Source organism: Sciurus carolinensis, chromosome 6, assembly GCF_902686445.1.
Source record: "Sciurus carolinensis chromosome 6, mSciCar1.2, whole genome shotgun sequence".
In the NCBI taxonomy this organism is placed as follows: domain Eukaryota; kingdom Metazoa; phylum Chordata; class Mammalia; order Rodentia; family Sciuridae; genus Sciurus; species Sciurus carolinensis.
This window is the reverse complement of record NC_062218.1, coordinates 29810006-29828462: the sequence shown is the minus strand read 5'-3', so window position 1 is coordinate 29828462 and position 18457 is coordinate 29810006. Positions and strand designations below refer to the sequence as shown.

Here is an 18457-nt window from a genome sequence, read left to right as displayed (position 1 = left end):
CCATCCATTTACTAGCAAATGCCACAATTTCATTCTTTTATGGCTGAGTAATATTCCATTGTGTATATATACCACATTTTCTTTACTTATTCATCTGAAGGACACCTAGGTTGTTTCCGTAGTTTGACTATAGTGAGTTGAGCTGCTATAAACATGGATGTGGCTGTGTCACTGTAGTATGCTGCTTTTAAGTTCTTTGGGTATAGACTGAGGAATGGGATAACTGGGTCAAACGGTGGTTCCATTCCAAGGAATCTCCAAACTACTTTCCATAGTGGTTGCACCAATTTGCAGCCCCACTAACAATGTATGAGTGTACCTTTCTCCCCAGTCCTTGTAAGGCAAACTGATTATTAATTCTCCTTTGCCATGTAAGTTAACATATTCATAGATTCCAGGAATTACAAAGATGGAATTACAGTGGAGATGGTGAGGGAGTACTTATTCTGCCTTCCAGAGTGTACTTAACCTGTCTTAAATGCAGGTTTTGAAGACTTCTTGAGGAAACACATAGGCAGCTCCTCACTACCCATCTCCTCTGGCTTTTAGACGCTTACATCATTTGGTCATGTCCTGCTCCTTTTTCTCCCCTCCACAACCTTTTTATAGTCTGGTACATCTAGACAGTTCTTATGTGTGCCATTTCTTCCCATTGTAGGGCCTGGTGTATAATCAATTTGTAGAAGTATCCCTTTCTTGTTTTCTTACCACCATCTCTTGGAATTTACTGCAGGGAAGCCTTTTCAACTGCTGGAAAACACATTGATTGGTTCCTTAACTAGTGACCATCAGAGTTGAGTTCTTGTTCTTTTGATTATTTTTCTAATATGCCCCAAACTTCCATATTGCTTATTGGTCCTCTGCCCTGAGCTGGTGAACAAAAACTCCTGCTTTGTAAATGTCCTGCTTCCAACAGTCCAATCCGTTGCTTTCTCCAGTTCACCCTACCTTGCAGCCTGCCTTTTAGCTTTGCTTAAAGAGCATCACCCTCACCCCCATCTTTGCTGGGTAGTGTTTCTGCTGTCATCAGCACCCAACATTCCAGATTTATGTCACATTGCAAAAAACTGTGCTTCAACACGTTCTGGGAGCATTTTCTCCACACTGCATATCATGTGTTTATCTTAAGATAGGTGGGTTTGATTATGAAAGGCTTTGGAACCTGTCTTAATAAAGTTTATGTAAGGAGAACACATTAATATCTCTTGTTGAACCAATATGAAGGAAAAGGTCATTCTTTCTCAATCTGGCATGCAAAGTATTCTGAATTTTAAAAGTCTGCTTGTATCATGATGGAAGCTAATGTGAAAATGGGCAATTTGAAAGTTATCCACAGAATCCTCACACGTGTAAAGACATGCATAGAATAGTCATTAATTGCATCATTTTTATAGCTTTAAAATACTGCAAGCAGATTAATGCTCATCAGTAAGGAACTAGTTACATACAGTTAACACTAAGAAATATTACTTGGCAAGTTAAAAGGTATGAGATGTGTGCTGAGCGAACCATCTCCATGGTGTTTAAAGAAGATAAAGAACTCACCTATAGAATGTCTCAGCTCACCCAAGAAACTTCCTAACTGCTGCTGTTAGGAGAGGTGAACTAAAGGTTGGGAGTGAGAGATTTATTTTTGGTTTATTTCATTTGTCTGACAATTAGAGCCTGAATTCTTATCACTGAGGGATATGTGTTTCCTTTTGGCTTGCTAGGCATTTCTTTCCATCTAAAACTCATTTGAATTTATTTAGGTTTCCTGCCTAGCAGAGTGCCCCCATTAAATCATCCTCTGGGTTGTTAGGTTGGCCCCAGCTGAAATAAGTTCTCTCAGGGTGCACACACTTGATAATTTAAAATGACAAAACCTACACGATTTGTCTTATTTTTTTCATTGGAAGTAGGGATGCATTAAAGGTTCTCTTAGTAAGCACTGAGAATCACACACATGCTTTGAAATCCAGTTTGGCACCAAGCAGCAATAAACCTAAGTGGTAAAATTATTGTATGGGTGCCAGGCTAGCTCAGGCACAGGTAAGAGCTGTGGAGTCAGGACCCAGACCCCGGGAGTTAGGTAGGAACAGGCTTGTGGCAAGCAGCCTGCAAACTCGTTTATTGCAGGAAAAACCATACATTTTATAAACTTTTTGCCTGATCACAATGTGCCACGGGGGATCAGACCACCAGGCCCCTATACAAATGTTGGGAGAAATCCTAGTTCTTGGCTCGCAGAAGTTAATGTCTCAAGTGTGTAAACTTGCAAAGAGGAGCATTCCACTCTGACCACCTAGGAATGTAAACAACTGCCCCCAAATTGACCTAGTGTTACCAAGGGAACCTGTACAGGGACCTGGTGGTCTGATCCCCTGTGGCACACTGTGATCGGGCAAAAAGTTTATAAAATGTATGGTTTTTCCTGCAATAAACCAGTTTGCAGGCTGCTCGCCACAAGCCTGCTCCTACCCAACTCCCGGGGTCTGGGTCCTGACTCCGCGGCTCTTACCTGCACCTGAGCTAGCCTGGCACCCCTACAAATCATGTTGTGAGTGAAGACAAGTGGCCTTAGTACTAATTGATTTATGGGTGTTAATTTTATATCCTGCTACTTTGCTGAATTCATTTATGAGTTCTAGACGCTTTCTGGTGTGTTTTTTGGTCTTCTATATATAGACTGATATCCTTGGCAAATAGGAATAGTTTGCACCCTTTTTTCCTATTTGTATCTCTTTATTTCTTTTGCCTGAGTGCTCTGGCTAGGGTTTCTAGGAGTGGTGAAAGAGAGCATTCCTGGACTGGGGATATAGCTCAGTTGGTAGAGTGCTTGCCTTACAAGCCCAGGACCCTGGGTTCAATCCCCAGCACTGCAAAAAATAAAAAAAAAAAAAAAAAAAAAAGAAAGAAAGGAAGAGGGCATCCCTGTCTTGTTCCAGTTCTTAGAGGAAATGCTTTCAATTTTTTTCCATTTAGAATGATGTTGACCTTGGGTTTAGTATATATAGCTATTACAATGTTGAGGTATGTGTCTCCTATCCTTAGTTTTTCTAGTGTTTTGAACATGAAGGGGTGCTGTATTTTGCCAAATACTTTTTCTGCATCTATTGAGATAATCATGTAATTCTTGTCTTTAAGTCTATTGATACAATGAATTATGTTTATTGATTTTCATGTTGAACCAACCTTGCATCCCTGGAATGAACCCTACTTGATCATGGTGCACTATCATTTTAACATGTTTTTCTATGTGGTTTGCCAGTATTTTACTAAGATTTTCTGTATCTTGTTCATGAGGGATATTGGTCTGAAGTCTTCTTTCCTTGATGTGTCTTTGCCTTGTTTTGGTATCAGGGTGATACTAGCTTCATAGAATGAATTTGAAAGGGTTCCCTCTTCTATTTCATGGAATAATTTGAGAAGTATTGGTGTAAGTTCTTCTTTGAAGGTCTGGTAGAACTCTGCTGAGAATGCATCTGGTCCTGGGCTTTTTTTATTTTTGGCTTTTAATAGCATCTTCAATTTCATTGCCTGAAATTATCTGTTTAAGTTTTTATGTCCTCCTGTGTTCCTATACACAATGATCAACTAGCTGAAAGGGAATTAGGAACACTATCCCATTCACAATAACCTCAAAAAAAAAAAGGAGGGGGGATCAATCTAACAAAAGAAGTAAAAGACCTCTACAGTGAGAACCTCAGACCACTAAAGAACGAAATTGAAAAAGACCTTAGAAGATGGAAAGATCTCCCATGTTCCTGGTTAGGCAGAATTAATATAACCAAATGACCATATAGATTTAATGCAGTTCCTATTAAAATTTCAATGATGTTGTTCATGAAATTTATTTGGAAAAATAAGAGGAATAGCCAAAGCAAAACTTAGTGAGAAAAGTGAATGAAGCAGGAGGCATCACAATACCTGATCTTAAATTATACTACAGAGCTATAGTAACACAAATGGCATGGTATTAGCACAAAAACAGACATGAAGACCAAAGGAACAGAATAGAAGACACAGAGACATACACACATAAAGAGCTATCTCATCCTACACAAAGATGCCATAAACAGAATTCAGTAAAGTAGCAGGATACAAGATCAATGCTCATAAATCCAATGCATTTTTATACATAAGTGATGAATCTTCAGAAAGAGAAGTTAGGAAAACTACTCCATTCACAATAGCCTCGAAAAAAATAAAATACTTGGGAATCAATCTCACAAAAGAGGTGAAAGACCTCTACAATGAGAACTACAGAACACTAAAGAAAGAAATTAAGGAACACCTTAGAAGATGGAAAGATCTCCCATGTTCCTGGATAGGCAGAATTAATATTGTCAAAATGGCCATACTACCAAAAGTGCTATACAGATTCAATGCAATTCCAATTAAAATCCCAATGATATACCTTACAGAAGTAGAACAAGCAATCATGAAATTCATCTGGAAGAATAAGAAACCCAGAATTGCTAAAGCAATCCTTCGCAGGAAAAATGAAGCAGGGGGTATTGCAATACCTGAACTTCAACTGTACTACAAAGCAATAGTAACAAAAACGGCATGGTATTGGTACCAAAATAGACAGGTAGATCAATGGTACAGAATAGAGGACACGGACACAAACCCAAATAAATACAATTTTCTCATACTAGACAAAGGGGCCAAAAATATGCAATGGAGAAAAGATAGCCTCTTCAATAAATGGTGCTGGGAAAATTGGAAATCTATATGCAACAAAATGAAAATAAACCCATATCTCTCACCGTGCACAAAATTAAACTCAAAATGGATTAAGGACCTCGGAATCCGACCAGAGACCCTGCATCTTATAGAAGAAAAAGTAGGTCCAGATCTTCAACATGTCGGCTTAGGACCAGACTTTCTCAACAGGACTCCCATAGCACAAGAAATAAAAGCAAGAATCAACAACTGGGATAGATTCAAACTAAAAAGCTTTCTCTCAGCAAAGGAAACTATCAGCAATGTGAAGAAAGAGCCTACAGAGTGGGAGAAAATCTTTGCCAATCATACTTCAGATAGAGCACTAATCTCCAGAATCTATAAAGAACTCAAAAAACTCAACACCAAGACTACAAATAATCCAATCGACAAATGGTCTAAGGAAATGAACAGACACTTCACAGAAGAAGACCTACAAACAATCAACAAACATATGGAAAAATGTTCAACATCTCTAGTAATAAAAGAAATGCAAATCAAAACCACCCTAAGATTCCATCTCACTCCAATCAGAATGGCGATTATCAAGAACACAAGCAACAACAGGTGTTGGCGAGGATGTGGGGAAAAAGGTACACTCATACATTGCTGGTGGGGTTGCAAATTAGTGCAGCCACTCTGGAAGGCAGTATGGAGATTCCTTAAAAAACTTGGAATGGAACTACCATTTGACCCAGCTATCCCACTCCTTGGCCTATACCCAAAGGACTTAAAATCAGCATACTACAGAGATACAGCCACATCAATGTTCATTGCTGCTCAATTCACCATAGCCAGATTGTGGAACCAACCTAGATGCCCTTCAGATGAATGGATAAAGAAACTGTGGCATATATATACAATGGAATATTACTCAGCCATAAAGAATGATAAAATTATGGCATTTGCAAGCAAATGGACGAAATTGGAGAATATCATGCTAAGTGAGATAAGCCAATCTCAAAAAACCAAAGGAAGAATGATCTCGCTGATAAGTGGATGATGATACATAATGGGGCGTGGGAGGGGTTAGTTTTAGGGTTAGAGTTAGGGTTAGGGAGGGGGGCAAGAATGGGGGAAGGAAGGACTGTATAGAGGGAAAAGAGGGATGGGAGGGGTGGGGGGAAGGGGAAAAAAAAAATAACAGAATGAATCAACCAACATCACCCTATGTAAACGTATGATTACACAAATGGTATGCCTTTACTCTATGTACAAACAGAGAAAGAACATGTATCCCATTTGTTCACAATAAAAAAAAAAAAAAAATCACACATTGAAAAAATTAAAAAAAAAAAAAAAGATGCCATAAACATATTGGAGAAATGGTAGCCTCTTCAACAAACGGTGATGGGAAAACTGTAAATCCATATGTAAGAAAATGAAATTAAACCCCTGTCTCTCAACCTGCAGAAAACTCAAAGTGAATCAAGGACCTAGACATTAGACTAGAGATTCTGCCCTACTAGAAAAAAATATAGGCCCAACTCTCCATCATGTCAGCTTAGGAACTGACTTTCTCAACAAGATTCCTAAAGTGCAAGAAGTAAAATCAAGAATCAATAAACAGGATGATATCAAACTAAACACTTCTTCACAGCAAAGGAAACTATCAAGAACATGAACAGAGAGCCTACAGAATGGGAGAAAATCTTTGCCACCTACACCTCACAGTATTAATCTCCAGGATATATAAAGAAGTTAAAAAACTTAACAACCAAAAAATAAATAACCCAATCAATAAATGGGCTAAGGAACTGAACAGGCACTTCACAGAAGAAATATGAATGGCCAACAAATACATGAAAAAATGTTCAACATCTCTAGCAATTAGAGAAATACCTATTAAAACTACACTGAGATTCCACTTCACTCTAGTCAGAATGGCAATTATCAAGAATACAAGTAGCAATAAACGTTGGTGAAGATTTAGGGGAAAAGTTTCACTTATTCATTGCTGGTGGTTATGGTTTAAGTTGTGAGGTGTCCCCCAAAAGCTCATGTGTGAGACAGTGGAAGAAGGTTTGGAAGAAAAATGATTGGGTTATACCCATAACCTAATCAGTGAATTAATCCCCTGATAGAGAGTAACTGAATGGTAACTGAAGTGGTAGGGTGTGGCTGGAGGAGGTGGGAATTGGTGGGTGGTTTCGGGGTATAGATTTGTATCTGGTGAGTAGACTATCACTCTTTGCTTTCTGATCATGATGTGAGCTGTTTCCCTCAGCCACACTCTTCCACCATGATGTCCTGCCTCACCCTGAGCCCCGAGAAATGGAGCTGGCCTTCTATGGCCTAAAACCTCTGAAACCTTAAGCCTCCAAATAAACTTTTCCTCCTCTACAATTATTCTGGTCAGATCTTTTAATCACAGTGGCAAAAAATGACTAAAACACAGGTGGGACTGTAAAGTGGTGCAACCACTATGGGAATCTGTATGGAAATTCCTCAGGAAACTAGGAATGAAACCACCATTTGATTCATGTATCTCACTCCTCGGTCTATACCCAAAGGATTTAAAATCAGCATGCTACAGTGACACAGCCATATCAATGTTTATAGCAGCTCAGTTCACAATAGCTAAGCTATGAAACCAGCCTAGATGTTCTTCAACAGATGAACGGATTGAAAAAATGTCATATATATACATAATGGAATATTACTTAGCCATAAAGATGAATGAAACTGTGGCATTTTCTGGTAAATGGATGGAATTGGACACTATCATACTAAGTGAGATAAGCCAATCCAAAAAAACAAAGGCTGAATGTTCTTTCTGTTATGTAGATGCTGACACATAATAAGGGGTGGGGAAGGGAATAGTAAAAGTTCATTGAATTAGGCAAAAGTGAATGTAGGGAAGGCAGGGAGGATGGGAATAGTAAAGACAGAATAAATCTGACAGAACCTTCCTATGTTCATATATGAATACATGACCAGGGTTATTCCACATTATGTACAATCACAGTAAAGGAATCCTAATTAGAATAAGTTATACTCCATGTATGTATACACTCTACTGTCAGGTATACCTAAAAAGAATAAAAAATACCAAAAAAAAATTAAAAAATACTTATTACTCAAATAGCTGTACCTATTTCATTGTCATTTGGTATTTATGATTTTAACCTGCAAGAATTCATTCTACAAGAATTTTCTAGAATGAGTTAATCCTTGTTAGGGTAAGAGAATGTATTTCTATTTTTAAAAAACCATTACATTTAAAGAAGATAACAGGTGGGGATTATGGGGGATTGGGATAATGGAATCTAGTGGAGGCTTCCAAACAGATAAAAAGGCAACAGAGCAAATGAGAGGCAATTTTGAATTAAATAACTAGGATGTAATTGCCTCAAAGTGTCTGATAATTGGGGCAGGCTCAGGATGAAAGCAAGAGCTGGGAGACAGAATGAGTTGAGACCGTGTGCCACAGTGTGGACAATTCCCACATCTGAGCATCATGCAAAATATAAAAGCCCAAAATGCAAAATATAAAAGGGATGCTTATGAAGAGACCAAAAACAACACAGATGCAAAATGAAACAAGTTTATTTTCTGCAATAATTTCTGTAAATTATAAAGACAAAATGCTAAACTACAGCATATAACTTTTCAATATTTAACCAGAGTACTTGTAATAAATATGCATCCTGAAACAAGATAAAAGGCTACACTTTGTCAGGCATCCTACAAAATGTCTCAAGTTTTATACTCTGCAGCATTTCTGTGCGGGGACATGATGGGGGGGTTGTTTTTTATTTTCTTAAGTGCTGTGACAAAAAGTCCTTTCACATTTCTTTGGAGCATTTTTGAAATTGCTTAACTATAATTAAACAACTTAAGTAACAACACCAAGCTTTAAAGCCATTTCATTTTGCTGTCGTTGGTCTTCATCCAATACAGATTAACATATCATCCAGTTCAGCCAAACCCCCTGAGCCCAGGCAGCCCCGTGATAAGTGGGCCCTGTCAAAGCAGGCCTCCACTTTTAGTTATATACTAAAAGTTCTGTATTCTGTTTATCTCCCTCAAGATCAATGCCAGAAGAGAAGCTGCAAGCAAGTAAGAAACATTTTTATCCTGAAAGCGAAGTGAACAGAGCTACTTTCCCCCAAGACTTTTGCTATGCACCATGTAACCATATCAGGATTTTTAGTTTCAAAGCTGAAAAACTGATTGGTACTAACAGTCCTTCCAGAGACAATTTATGGGTGCTTGTAGAGTTGGGACATTCAAAAATATTCAACGGGTAAAAAGAGGATTTACTATTTTCAGAAATGCACCGCAGCTCTGAGGAAATGTGGCAGAAGTCCTAGGGGTATTGGTGGCAGCTCATATGAAGTTGGGAATATATAACTACCTTTGCTATAGCTGAAAACTTTGAGGAAAAAGTTATTTTTTAAAAGTCTTAAGCATGGTTACCTAAAAAATAGTTTGTTAATATAATCTAATGTAATTTCACTTATTTAGGGGCTTAGATATGAAAACATCTTTAAGAGCCAATAAAAATATTATAGAGAAAAAAACACTTTTTAAAAAAATTGAGGTTAAGTACTATGAGGCATTTCTTTTGGCTGTAAACACACAGTTTACTGTCCCTTGTTGAAACACAAATGTTTGGATTTCCTGAGCTTCACAGGTAACAGCAGGAGGCAAGTTTGCATAGAAAATTTGCAATATGTCAATGATTTGCTTATAAAAACTTTTAAGGACTATTTGCTTTTGCTTTTAAACTTCATATTTTAGTTAATAGTGCTCATCAAACTGAGTTGATAAGCAGGTAAGGAAATACATAAGGCAGCTTAGGGGGAGAAAGGTGGAATCAGAGGTTTTAAATCCACAGGATATTATGATAAAGGGTTTAAGCATGCACTTCGTTAACTAGTGCCATACTAATTTGGTTAGAAATTAAATCCTGTTTTGAAATTGGAAACCAAAGGTTAAAAAGCTCTCCTGTGCTGATTGGCACAGCCCAAGGGCAGGAATTGAAGCAACTATGCTGCATGGAGGTCTCAATAGATCACTCAGTAGTGATGAAGCTACTTAGCTGGACAGGGTGTCTACCCGCCAACATCAGGACCAGACCTCTGGGTGCAGCTGATCCCAGCTCTGGAATCTGAAGGGAGACGGACTTTCACCTCTGTGGTCTGAAGTCTCTAAGCAGTTCTGAGGAGGGCAGTCTTTTCCTGGGGACTAGTCCTCAGAATCCTTTGGAACGGGAAGAAGCTACACTAGGTCACAGTGCACACCACAAATGAGAACAATGGCAGTGGTTGCCAACAACTGGGTCTAATACAGAGATGGACGACAAGGGGCAGTGTACTGCCAAGGAATCCACTTTACTTCTTTTGGGACTGGTTTTTACACATGGTAAGGATTTGCTTCAGTACTTTCTGGACATCTTCATCCATCTGGCCCTAGAAAATTCACACAAAGACATTCATTAGAACCTCAAGTCATGGCACTTTCTTTTCTAGGGAATGAGGCCTAGAAATGGATGGAGGCCTTGGCTCATTCCTTCCAACTCTCAGAGGAATATCAGCCCTATCTGTTCCCACATTTCCATGAGGAACTGAGTCAAAGAGAGTGCCCTGCTGTTACCATCAGAAGGATGAGTCTGGGTCTGCTAAAACCCTCAGCAAAGGGTGTCCAGAGTCTCAATTACACATGTGAGTCCAGCCAGCCAGAACATCAACAAAGGCAGGAACACAGCAGTGCCTAGGACTCTGGGAATATCTCCATGCCTGGAAAACAAATTCTGGTCTTCGTGATGGACAGCAGTCACAACTTCATGCATCTATTATGAGGAGACTGCTACCAATATAAATAGGGTTCAAGGTTCTTGACCCAAAATCCAAAACAAAGAAAAAGGCATCTTAAAGCCTGCCAATGAAAAAGATTCTCTTCTAATTCTCGTTCCTTCTATAAGTTTGAATGATGGGAATGTGGGCAACATTTGCTGCTATATTTCTTTAGGATGTCTAGATACTTCACTGGGCATTACCATACCTGCACAGCGTACAGAAGATGCATTCTATAAACTGATATGACCTCCTGGTGTTGCTTCTTGCAATCCTACAGAGACAATTTGGCATTATTAGGAGATCTTTAAAGAACAATAAACAAACAAACACAAACAAACAAAAAACTTAAGAAAGCTGCCATTAGATGATAGGCAACTCATTCCCTCCACTAGCGTAAGAAGCTTGTTTGCTATGACTTCACTGGCTTGTGTATTTCTGTATACTTGCCAATATTCTTAGAAAAAAAATCCTGCTTATTTCATTTTGGCATGCCAAATTTAGAAGAAATTTTATGTAAAAAGTTACTACAATCCAAAGTTTAAAAATATGTATGTGCACATGCTTATGCAAACATAGTAAGATAGCTTCACTCATAGTATATACTGTAAGGAAGTTGAGTAAATGCAAAAAGTGATTTTCTCAGTTGCTGAATTATTGGCAATTTTTATTTATGGAACTTTTTGGGGTTTTGTAATTTTAGACTTTTCTATAATGACTAAATATTTATTAACTCAATAAAAATCTATTCTTTTTAAGACAGTTAATGATCATCCCCTACACAGCCAGTGTAGCATAATCCCTGGGAGTTCAGTAATTAGCTGTCAGTGTACCCTGGAGGCAAACAGTGGTAGCCCCAATCTCCAGTGGTTGCCCACTATAGCTCTTGATGGATTCATTTCTCCTTGTTGAGTTTTAACTATGATTCCTCTTGGTAACATGTTTGTAGGATCCTAACTCAGCCCTGAAGTATTCTTATTCTAAGAGGTTCTTTCTCCTACTTCATCATAAAATTGAGACCATCTAATACAGATTAATTCAGAACGCTATGAATGTCCATCAACAGCCCTTCTCATCTCTTTCCTATCAGTGTCAGAATATGAGCTATGCTTCCTATTAAAGGAAATCTCAGTTCTTTGAAGTTCATGCCATAAGAAGGTACACTTGATACAAGCTGAGAATCACTTATCCAAAATGCTTAGGATAGAAGCAGAAGTGTTTTGAATTCAAGAGTTTTTTTTTTTTTTTTTTCCTCCCCCAGATTTGGAGTATTTGCATAAATGTTGCTGGATGAGCATCCCTAACCTGAAAATCTGAAATCACAAATGCTCCCAAATTGGAAACTTTGTCATGTTGGTGCTCAAAATTTCTTTTGATTTTGGAACAATTTTAGATTTCAGATTTTTGGATTAGGGACACTCAGTCTGCACCTCTCTGTCTTGTGTTCTTCCCACCTCTCAGCTCTCTGCATACAATCATTTAGCTTCTGATCACTGTCTTCCTTTCCATCCCTGCTTCCATTATCACTTTGTTGACTTCAAAATCTAAGTGAATGACCCATCTAAAATCCAGGTCTCTCTCTATATGACCTGCTCTTCTTCCTTTTAGCTACCAGCTTTCATGGTCTTATTTCTGCCTCTGTCATTATCACCTCTGATATCTCAAATGAAAGCATCCCACCCTCTGACCATGATCTATTTTTCTGGCAAACCTACTTTCCCCTGATTCTTTGGCCTCATCAGATACCTGTCCACTTAATTCATTTTTCTGTTGTCAGCCTATTGCCTAGATTACCAAGGGCCACCTGAGTGATGCATCTCAGTCTTTGCTGAGTAAGGGTGAGTTTTTACACATCCCTTCAAGATCAATGCAATCATCACCTCCTGTAGGAAGCTCTTCATGACTTACCCAGGTTGGGTAGATACATTTCCTCTGTATGCCACAGTATGTTAGGCATCTTGTTATCACTGGATGCTTACCACATCAACTTATATTGAGTACAAATTCCAAGAGAGCAGGTACTGTTTTATTCATTTTTATATCATTGATATCATATGCACTACTGATACATAAGTGCTCAATAACATACTGAAAAGTTGTGAAAATTGCTGTACACGTCAGCACTTTATCTACAAATCTAGAATAATCATTTTGTCAGGAAAATAATCTGCAGAACCCACTAAGGAGCATCTCCTACTGATTATTCCACCATTGCTAGAGCTGTTAACAAAGAGCTAGACATGTACTTTGTGGCTAGCAAGAGTAAGGACTGCAAAAAATGTGAATTCACTAGTGTTAAGTTTACGTTGAAGAAGTCAAATCCATTTTGTGCTTGTGCATGGCAAACTAACCCTTGACTTCATGTGGGAAATGTAATGTACTCTTGCCAACTAAAACCTAAACAGATACTGTGATAGGTTAAATAATGGTCCTCCAGAGATTTCCAGAACATGTGAATGTCACCTGTTATAGATGTTATTGAAAATTTAGAGATGGAGAGAGAGATTTTCATGGGTTATCTGAGTGGGTTTTAAATGTAAATAACATGGGTCCTTATATCAGGGAGGCAAGAAAGTCAAAAGAAGGAGACAGGAAGATAGAAGCAGAAGTTCAAGTGATGAGCTCTGAAGATTGGCAAAGGGTCATGGGCCTAGGAGAACAGTTGGCATCTAGAAGCTGGAAAGTCAGACAGATGGAGCCTGTTTCACCTAGAGCCTCAAGAAGGAATCAGCCCTGCCAACATCTTCACTTTAGTCCAGTCAAACGATTTTGGACTTCTGGTCTCCAGACCTATTAAATATTAACTTCATGTTGTATGAAGCTAAGTTTGTGGTGTGTTGTTGCAATGGCCATAGGAAACTGACAATACTGAAAGAACTTTCCTGGGTGAAACAGATGGTCCAAGAAGCAGCTTCAAATATGTAGATATACAACTACCAGAGGTTCCTGCTCCTAATGAGGAAAGGCTCTTGCTGCTCCCATCAATGGGGAATAACCATTGCAGAGAGCAGAAAAGAGGTGAAAAGTTGGTGGATGAGTGACAAAGCAGCACCTCCCTCTGCCCTACTGATTCCTCCCTTCCCAGCAATATGTTTGACCCATCTCATTATGGATCATGACTGGGACTTCCACCTGTGGTTCCCTCTTTTGCCCTCACCAAAGAAGGCTTCAGTCCATTGCTCACTGAAGTACAACATTCCTATAGGCTGGGAGTCTGTGTTTGTGGCTTATGGCTAAACTGGTATTCATCTGCCCTGCCCTCACCCCAAAACAGGCAGTGGAAAAAGCCCACTCACGGCCAGCTGGTTCTGGAGCTGTTTGACCTGCTGCTGCAGTGCTTCCAGCTGCTGGCTCTGTCTTTTGGAGGAGCTTGTTGAGTAGGAGAGCTGGGAGAGGCTGTTCAGGGCCTCCTTCAATTTGGTAACTTCCTTCGACATCTCATTTATCTAGTGAAAAAGGAACACTATATCAATAGGCATCCAATGTGTCTCCAGAAGCAAAATTCCAGATATTTCTCGGCTTCCAATAGAGTCATGTCTTTTGGTTCCTGGGACTTGAGATTCTGAAACAATACCTTTTTTTATATTTTAGAGGAAACCCAAAAAATAAAACACATAATAAAATCAGGTAGATCAACAAAGCCCTTTACATCTATTCCGTTCAGATACAGGCCCCTGAATTACATGCTATGTTTTGGTGCACAGGCCTTACAAAAACTGTGGTCCTAATTTCTTCATTTTACCCTTGAAAGAAGTGTGGTTAAAAAAAAAAAAAATAAGGATTGGGATGAGAGACTTTTTTTTATTTGGAGATAACTGCATCTTTTCCAATATTGCTAACATGGACAATCAGGAATAAGTCCTAGGAGCCCTGGTAGCTCAGGACATCTTGGTTTAAACTAAACACAACCTCCCACCTTTCTTCACCACTCCCTATTCCCCCATCCCATAGGCTTTTGAAGTTCATTTTGAAATACTCATTACAAAAAATATAAATAGTGCTCACAAATAAATTCAGAGCCTTCATTGGGAGGCTGGTGATGTGGAGCAGATGCAGGTACAAAACCGTTCTGAACCTATGAACTTACTGTTTGCTTCCCTCCTTTCTCTGTACCATATCCAGTACCATCTCTAAATTGCCTGCCCCCACCATGTTCTTCTCTTCTCTTCCTATATACCTTTGAAAATGGGGGTCAGAGAGAGTAGTGATATTTATGCTGACTCAGGGATATGCAGTCATGGAGCTCTGGGGTGTAGGATTAAGTCTAGGAGTATGTGGGTTTCCATATGATGGAGGCATCTACAGTGCATTTAAAGAGAAGTGTTAAAGTCAAGAGATAAGCCATACTTTCAGATACTTGATCCTCCAAACTGGATATCATTCTTAAAGGACAAATATGCACCATATATGTGAATACATATGTGAAAAAATATATACATATATATGTATGTATATGGAAGTGGCTGAAGATGGGTGTTTTTTAAAAATCAAGATCTAGCATACTTTTTTTCAGAGGAGGTGCTGAGGATTGAACCCGGGGCTTTGCACTTGTTAGGCAAGCACTGTACCACTCAGCTCCATCCCCAGCCTTTTCTAAAAATTTAAAATAGGGTCTAAGTTGCCTAGGCAAGTCTTTAACTTGGGATCCTCCTGCCTCAACCTGTTGAGTAGCTGGAATAACTGGTATGTACTAACACACCTGGCTTCTCCAACATACTGTTCTTTAAGGGACAGATGTAATCATGTGCAGAGCCTCTAAGAATTCTCAAGAGATTAGTGCCAACAAATCCTATAAATATTTCATTCGGTGAAACTTGAAGGGCTTAGGACCTATTACCAAAAACCCAATGGCAACAGAATTTCACCAACCTTTTTATCTTTATCCTCCTCCAGTCTTGAAGAACTCTCAGAATACCTTTTCATTTCAGCAAGTTCCTCCTGAGCTTGCTGGAATTTTTGCAGAAGTTCATTTACTTCTTGCTCTTTGGATTTCAAAAGGGTCTGAATGTTTTCCTTTTCCCTTTTCATTTGTGAGACCTCACTTCGAACCTGGGCAACCTCTGAATGGACCTTCTCTTTCTCCTTTACTGAATCCTTTAATTTTGATGCCAATACACTCACTTCACTCTCCAAGGATGACTGGAGCTTTTCATAGGAAGACCTGGGTACCATTGCATCAGTCATAGCAGCTTTCTCTTCTAGGAGCTGCTTCTCCAACTTTGTCACTTCCACTTCCTTGCTTGCTAGGTGTTCTTTAAGACTGCTTATTTTCTCCTCCATCTCTTTCACAGTTGTTCGTAGTGTGGTTATCACTTGCAAATGTTCTGTGATGGACACAGAATTCTCTTTCTGTGCATCCACCAGTTGCTTGAGCTGGGTCAATTCATTTATCACTTTTGAATACTGGGACTTCATTTCAGACAGTGCCTCTTCTGCTTTGGCCTTGGACACATTTGTCACTTGCATCAGTTTCTCATGCTCTGCTTTGGGGATGTATTCAGCTGCTACATCTTCTAGAGACTTCCTCTTCCTATAATCCTCCAGCTCAGCCTGGGCTTCTTTGTACAGCTGTGATAGCTCACTCACCTGTTTATTGAGTTCATCTATCATCCTGTTCATGGCCTCTTTCATGTCCCCAGCTTCATCACTGGCTTCCTGTGTCATCTGACTTTTTAGTGTGTCTTTTAATTTCATGATTTCTTCTTGGGCCTCCTGGTATTTTTCAAACAAAAATGCTTTTTCCTTGTTCATATTCTCAATAACAGAGCAGTATGAACTTTTCATTTCCTCATACTCTTCCACAGGTGCCTTAATCACTACACCCTTCTCCCTTTCCACAAGTTTTTCCTCTAACTCTCTCACTTTCTCTTTATTTCTTTCACTTTCTTCTAACGCATTCTGCAGATCCTGCTTTAGCATATCTATTTCCCTGTCGGTGACCTTCAGCTCATGGAGATGTGAATAGCTATCCACACTCTCGTGAGATAGGAGACCTAGTTTCATCTGCTTCTGCACACTGAGGACTTCTTTCATCGCCTCCTCATACTTGCTCTGAGTTTCTTTAAGTTTCTGACTGAGGTCTGAGCCATTCTCTGAAATCTCTGTGTTGTTCAAGCACACGGGTTCTGTCCTTCGGGACTGGAGTTCAGCCTGTAGCTGCCTCCTCTCTGCTTCAGACCTCTCCAATCTCTTCTGCAAGTCTTGTGAAATCTCTTGGAGTTGCTGAATTCTGACATCACTGTCGATAGTGGGTTTCCCCAAAGAATGAGTTGAGACAGGTGGGGATGATTTGGAGTCTGGGGGAGAGGCTTCACTAGGTTTGCCCAGGGATGGGGCCACATCAGTCTGGGTGGAATGGAAAGAGTCAAAGCTTAGGTCTGCTTCTGCCTCCTTTGGTGATTTGGCCTGGGAAAAAAAGCAGGAATGAAATGGAATTAAATGTTTAGGTGACCAAGCTGCAGAGTGAGAAGAACAAGTCTAAAATTTAGGTATGGAAGACCAGGGTGATCGTTTTCCACGTGTACTCTGTACCATGAAAAAATATGGTTTGGGACATGAGAGTCAGATTAACAACACAAAGCTTATTCTGTGCTCTATTAGAACAGATTATTTGTGTCATTTGAAATATACTGGAATTGTTTTGTCTATAAAATTTTGACTCAAATTTGTCTTTTGTTTTTCATATTATTCTAGTTGTCCTGGGGGTAATGGGCATAGTTTCAGCTATTTCTTATCAAGTTCTTAACACTACTCTAGATCAACTTTACAAAATGAATGGAAAATATTATATATACATATATACTTATGTATATATAAAATGTTTAAGTTTTAAAATGTAGACATTTTAATGCATACAAAAATAGAAATATATAAAATTTTATGCACATAATTTTCATGTCTATGTATATCTATAAACAAATTTTGTTTATAAAAATTTTTATATATCCTATTTATATTTAAATTTAATAATTTATACGTAATTGTGTAATTATATAAGATTTACCAATTTACAGAAATACAATTAATGAAGTATACTCTTTTATCTACCTAAGAAATTTATGTAGATATTTAAAACAATATGCCTGATTACATCAAAAAGAAACAATCATTTGACTCCACAGAATTATCTGTGGTAGCAATCTATTAACCTACCTGTAATTTATCTTGTAACTCCTTATTGTGTAAGGTAAGGGAGGCAACTTTTGCTTGCAATAGCACAAGAAGATCTTGTTGGTCAGCTTCAGAACTTATATCCAGTAAGCTATCAGCACCTTGGAAAAGAGAAGGGCAATTTAAAGTGTTTTTTAAAAATTAAACTGTTATTTCTCTAACCTCTACCAAACTCACCTTCTGGCTTAACAAATTCTTCTAAGTCCTAACTATGATCACTCCCCATCCCCCAGCTGGGTAGATGATCAGAAATCTTCAGGTACTGGCATTTCCTTACTGTGGTATTAACACAAGTGTATAGAAGCTAATTCTGAAAACTGGTGGATTTTGTTATGAATTTTTCATTCACTTGATTAATCTTGGTTTCTGGTTCCTCCCTGTGCCTCATTAAATCTCAGTTTTGTGAATTCTTTTAGAAAGATCTTTGGAACTTGGTATGTTTCTTATTCCTACCCAAGCATTATTCAAGTTCAGACTTTTATCACCTTTCTTGGAAACTTTACATATGGCTTACCAAGAAATCTCTGCCCCTCTTTTTTCCCCCGTAAAAATGTAGACTACACAACAATGTCAGACTAATCTTCCCAAAACATTCTTCGGGCCATTCCTTTGGTTCAAATGCCTTGTTTCCCTCCAAAAATAATCTCCAAACTCCTTTATATGGGTAAAGGCCTCTTTATCTGGCCCCAGTCTTATTTTTCAGGTTTATGACTCACTACATCTTTCCTAGATTTCCATTTCCTCAGACTCTGTTTATCCACAGGAATGCCCTTGCA

The 18457-nt window shown here is 38.7% G+C and overlaps 1 protein-coding gene across 4 annotated transcripts in view; it reads right to left on the bottom strand.

The window, feature by feature from the left end:
- Window positions 1-8241: 8241 nt before the first annotated feature.
- Rai14 (retinoic acid induced 14) overlaps window positions 8242-18457 on the bottom strand; it is a 144514-nt gene continuing 134298 nt past the window's right edge. For all 4 annotated transcript variants that reach the window (XM_047556304.1, XM_047556305.1, XM_047556302.1 and 1 more), the window contains 5 exons: window positions 17664-17782; window positions 15381-16916; window positions 13808-13957; window positions 10720-10785; window positions 8242-10127 (listed from right to left, as the gene is read on the bottom strand). In XM_047556304.1, the coding sequence (XP_047412260.1) occupies window positions 10050-10127; window positions 10720-10785; window positions 13808-13957; window positions 15381-16916; window positions 17664-17782 (1949 nt within the window). In that variant the 3' untranslated portion in view covers window positions 8242-10049. The remainder of the gene's footprint in view (window positions 10128-10719; window positions 10786-13807; window positions 13958-15380; window positions 16917-17663; window positions 17783-18457) is intronic.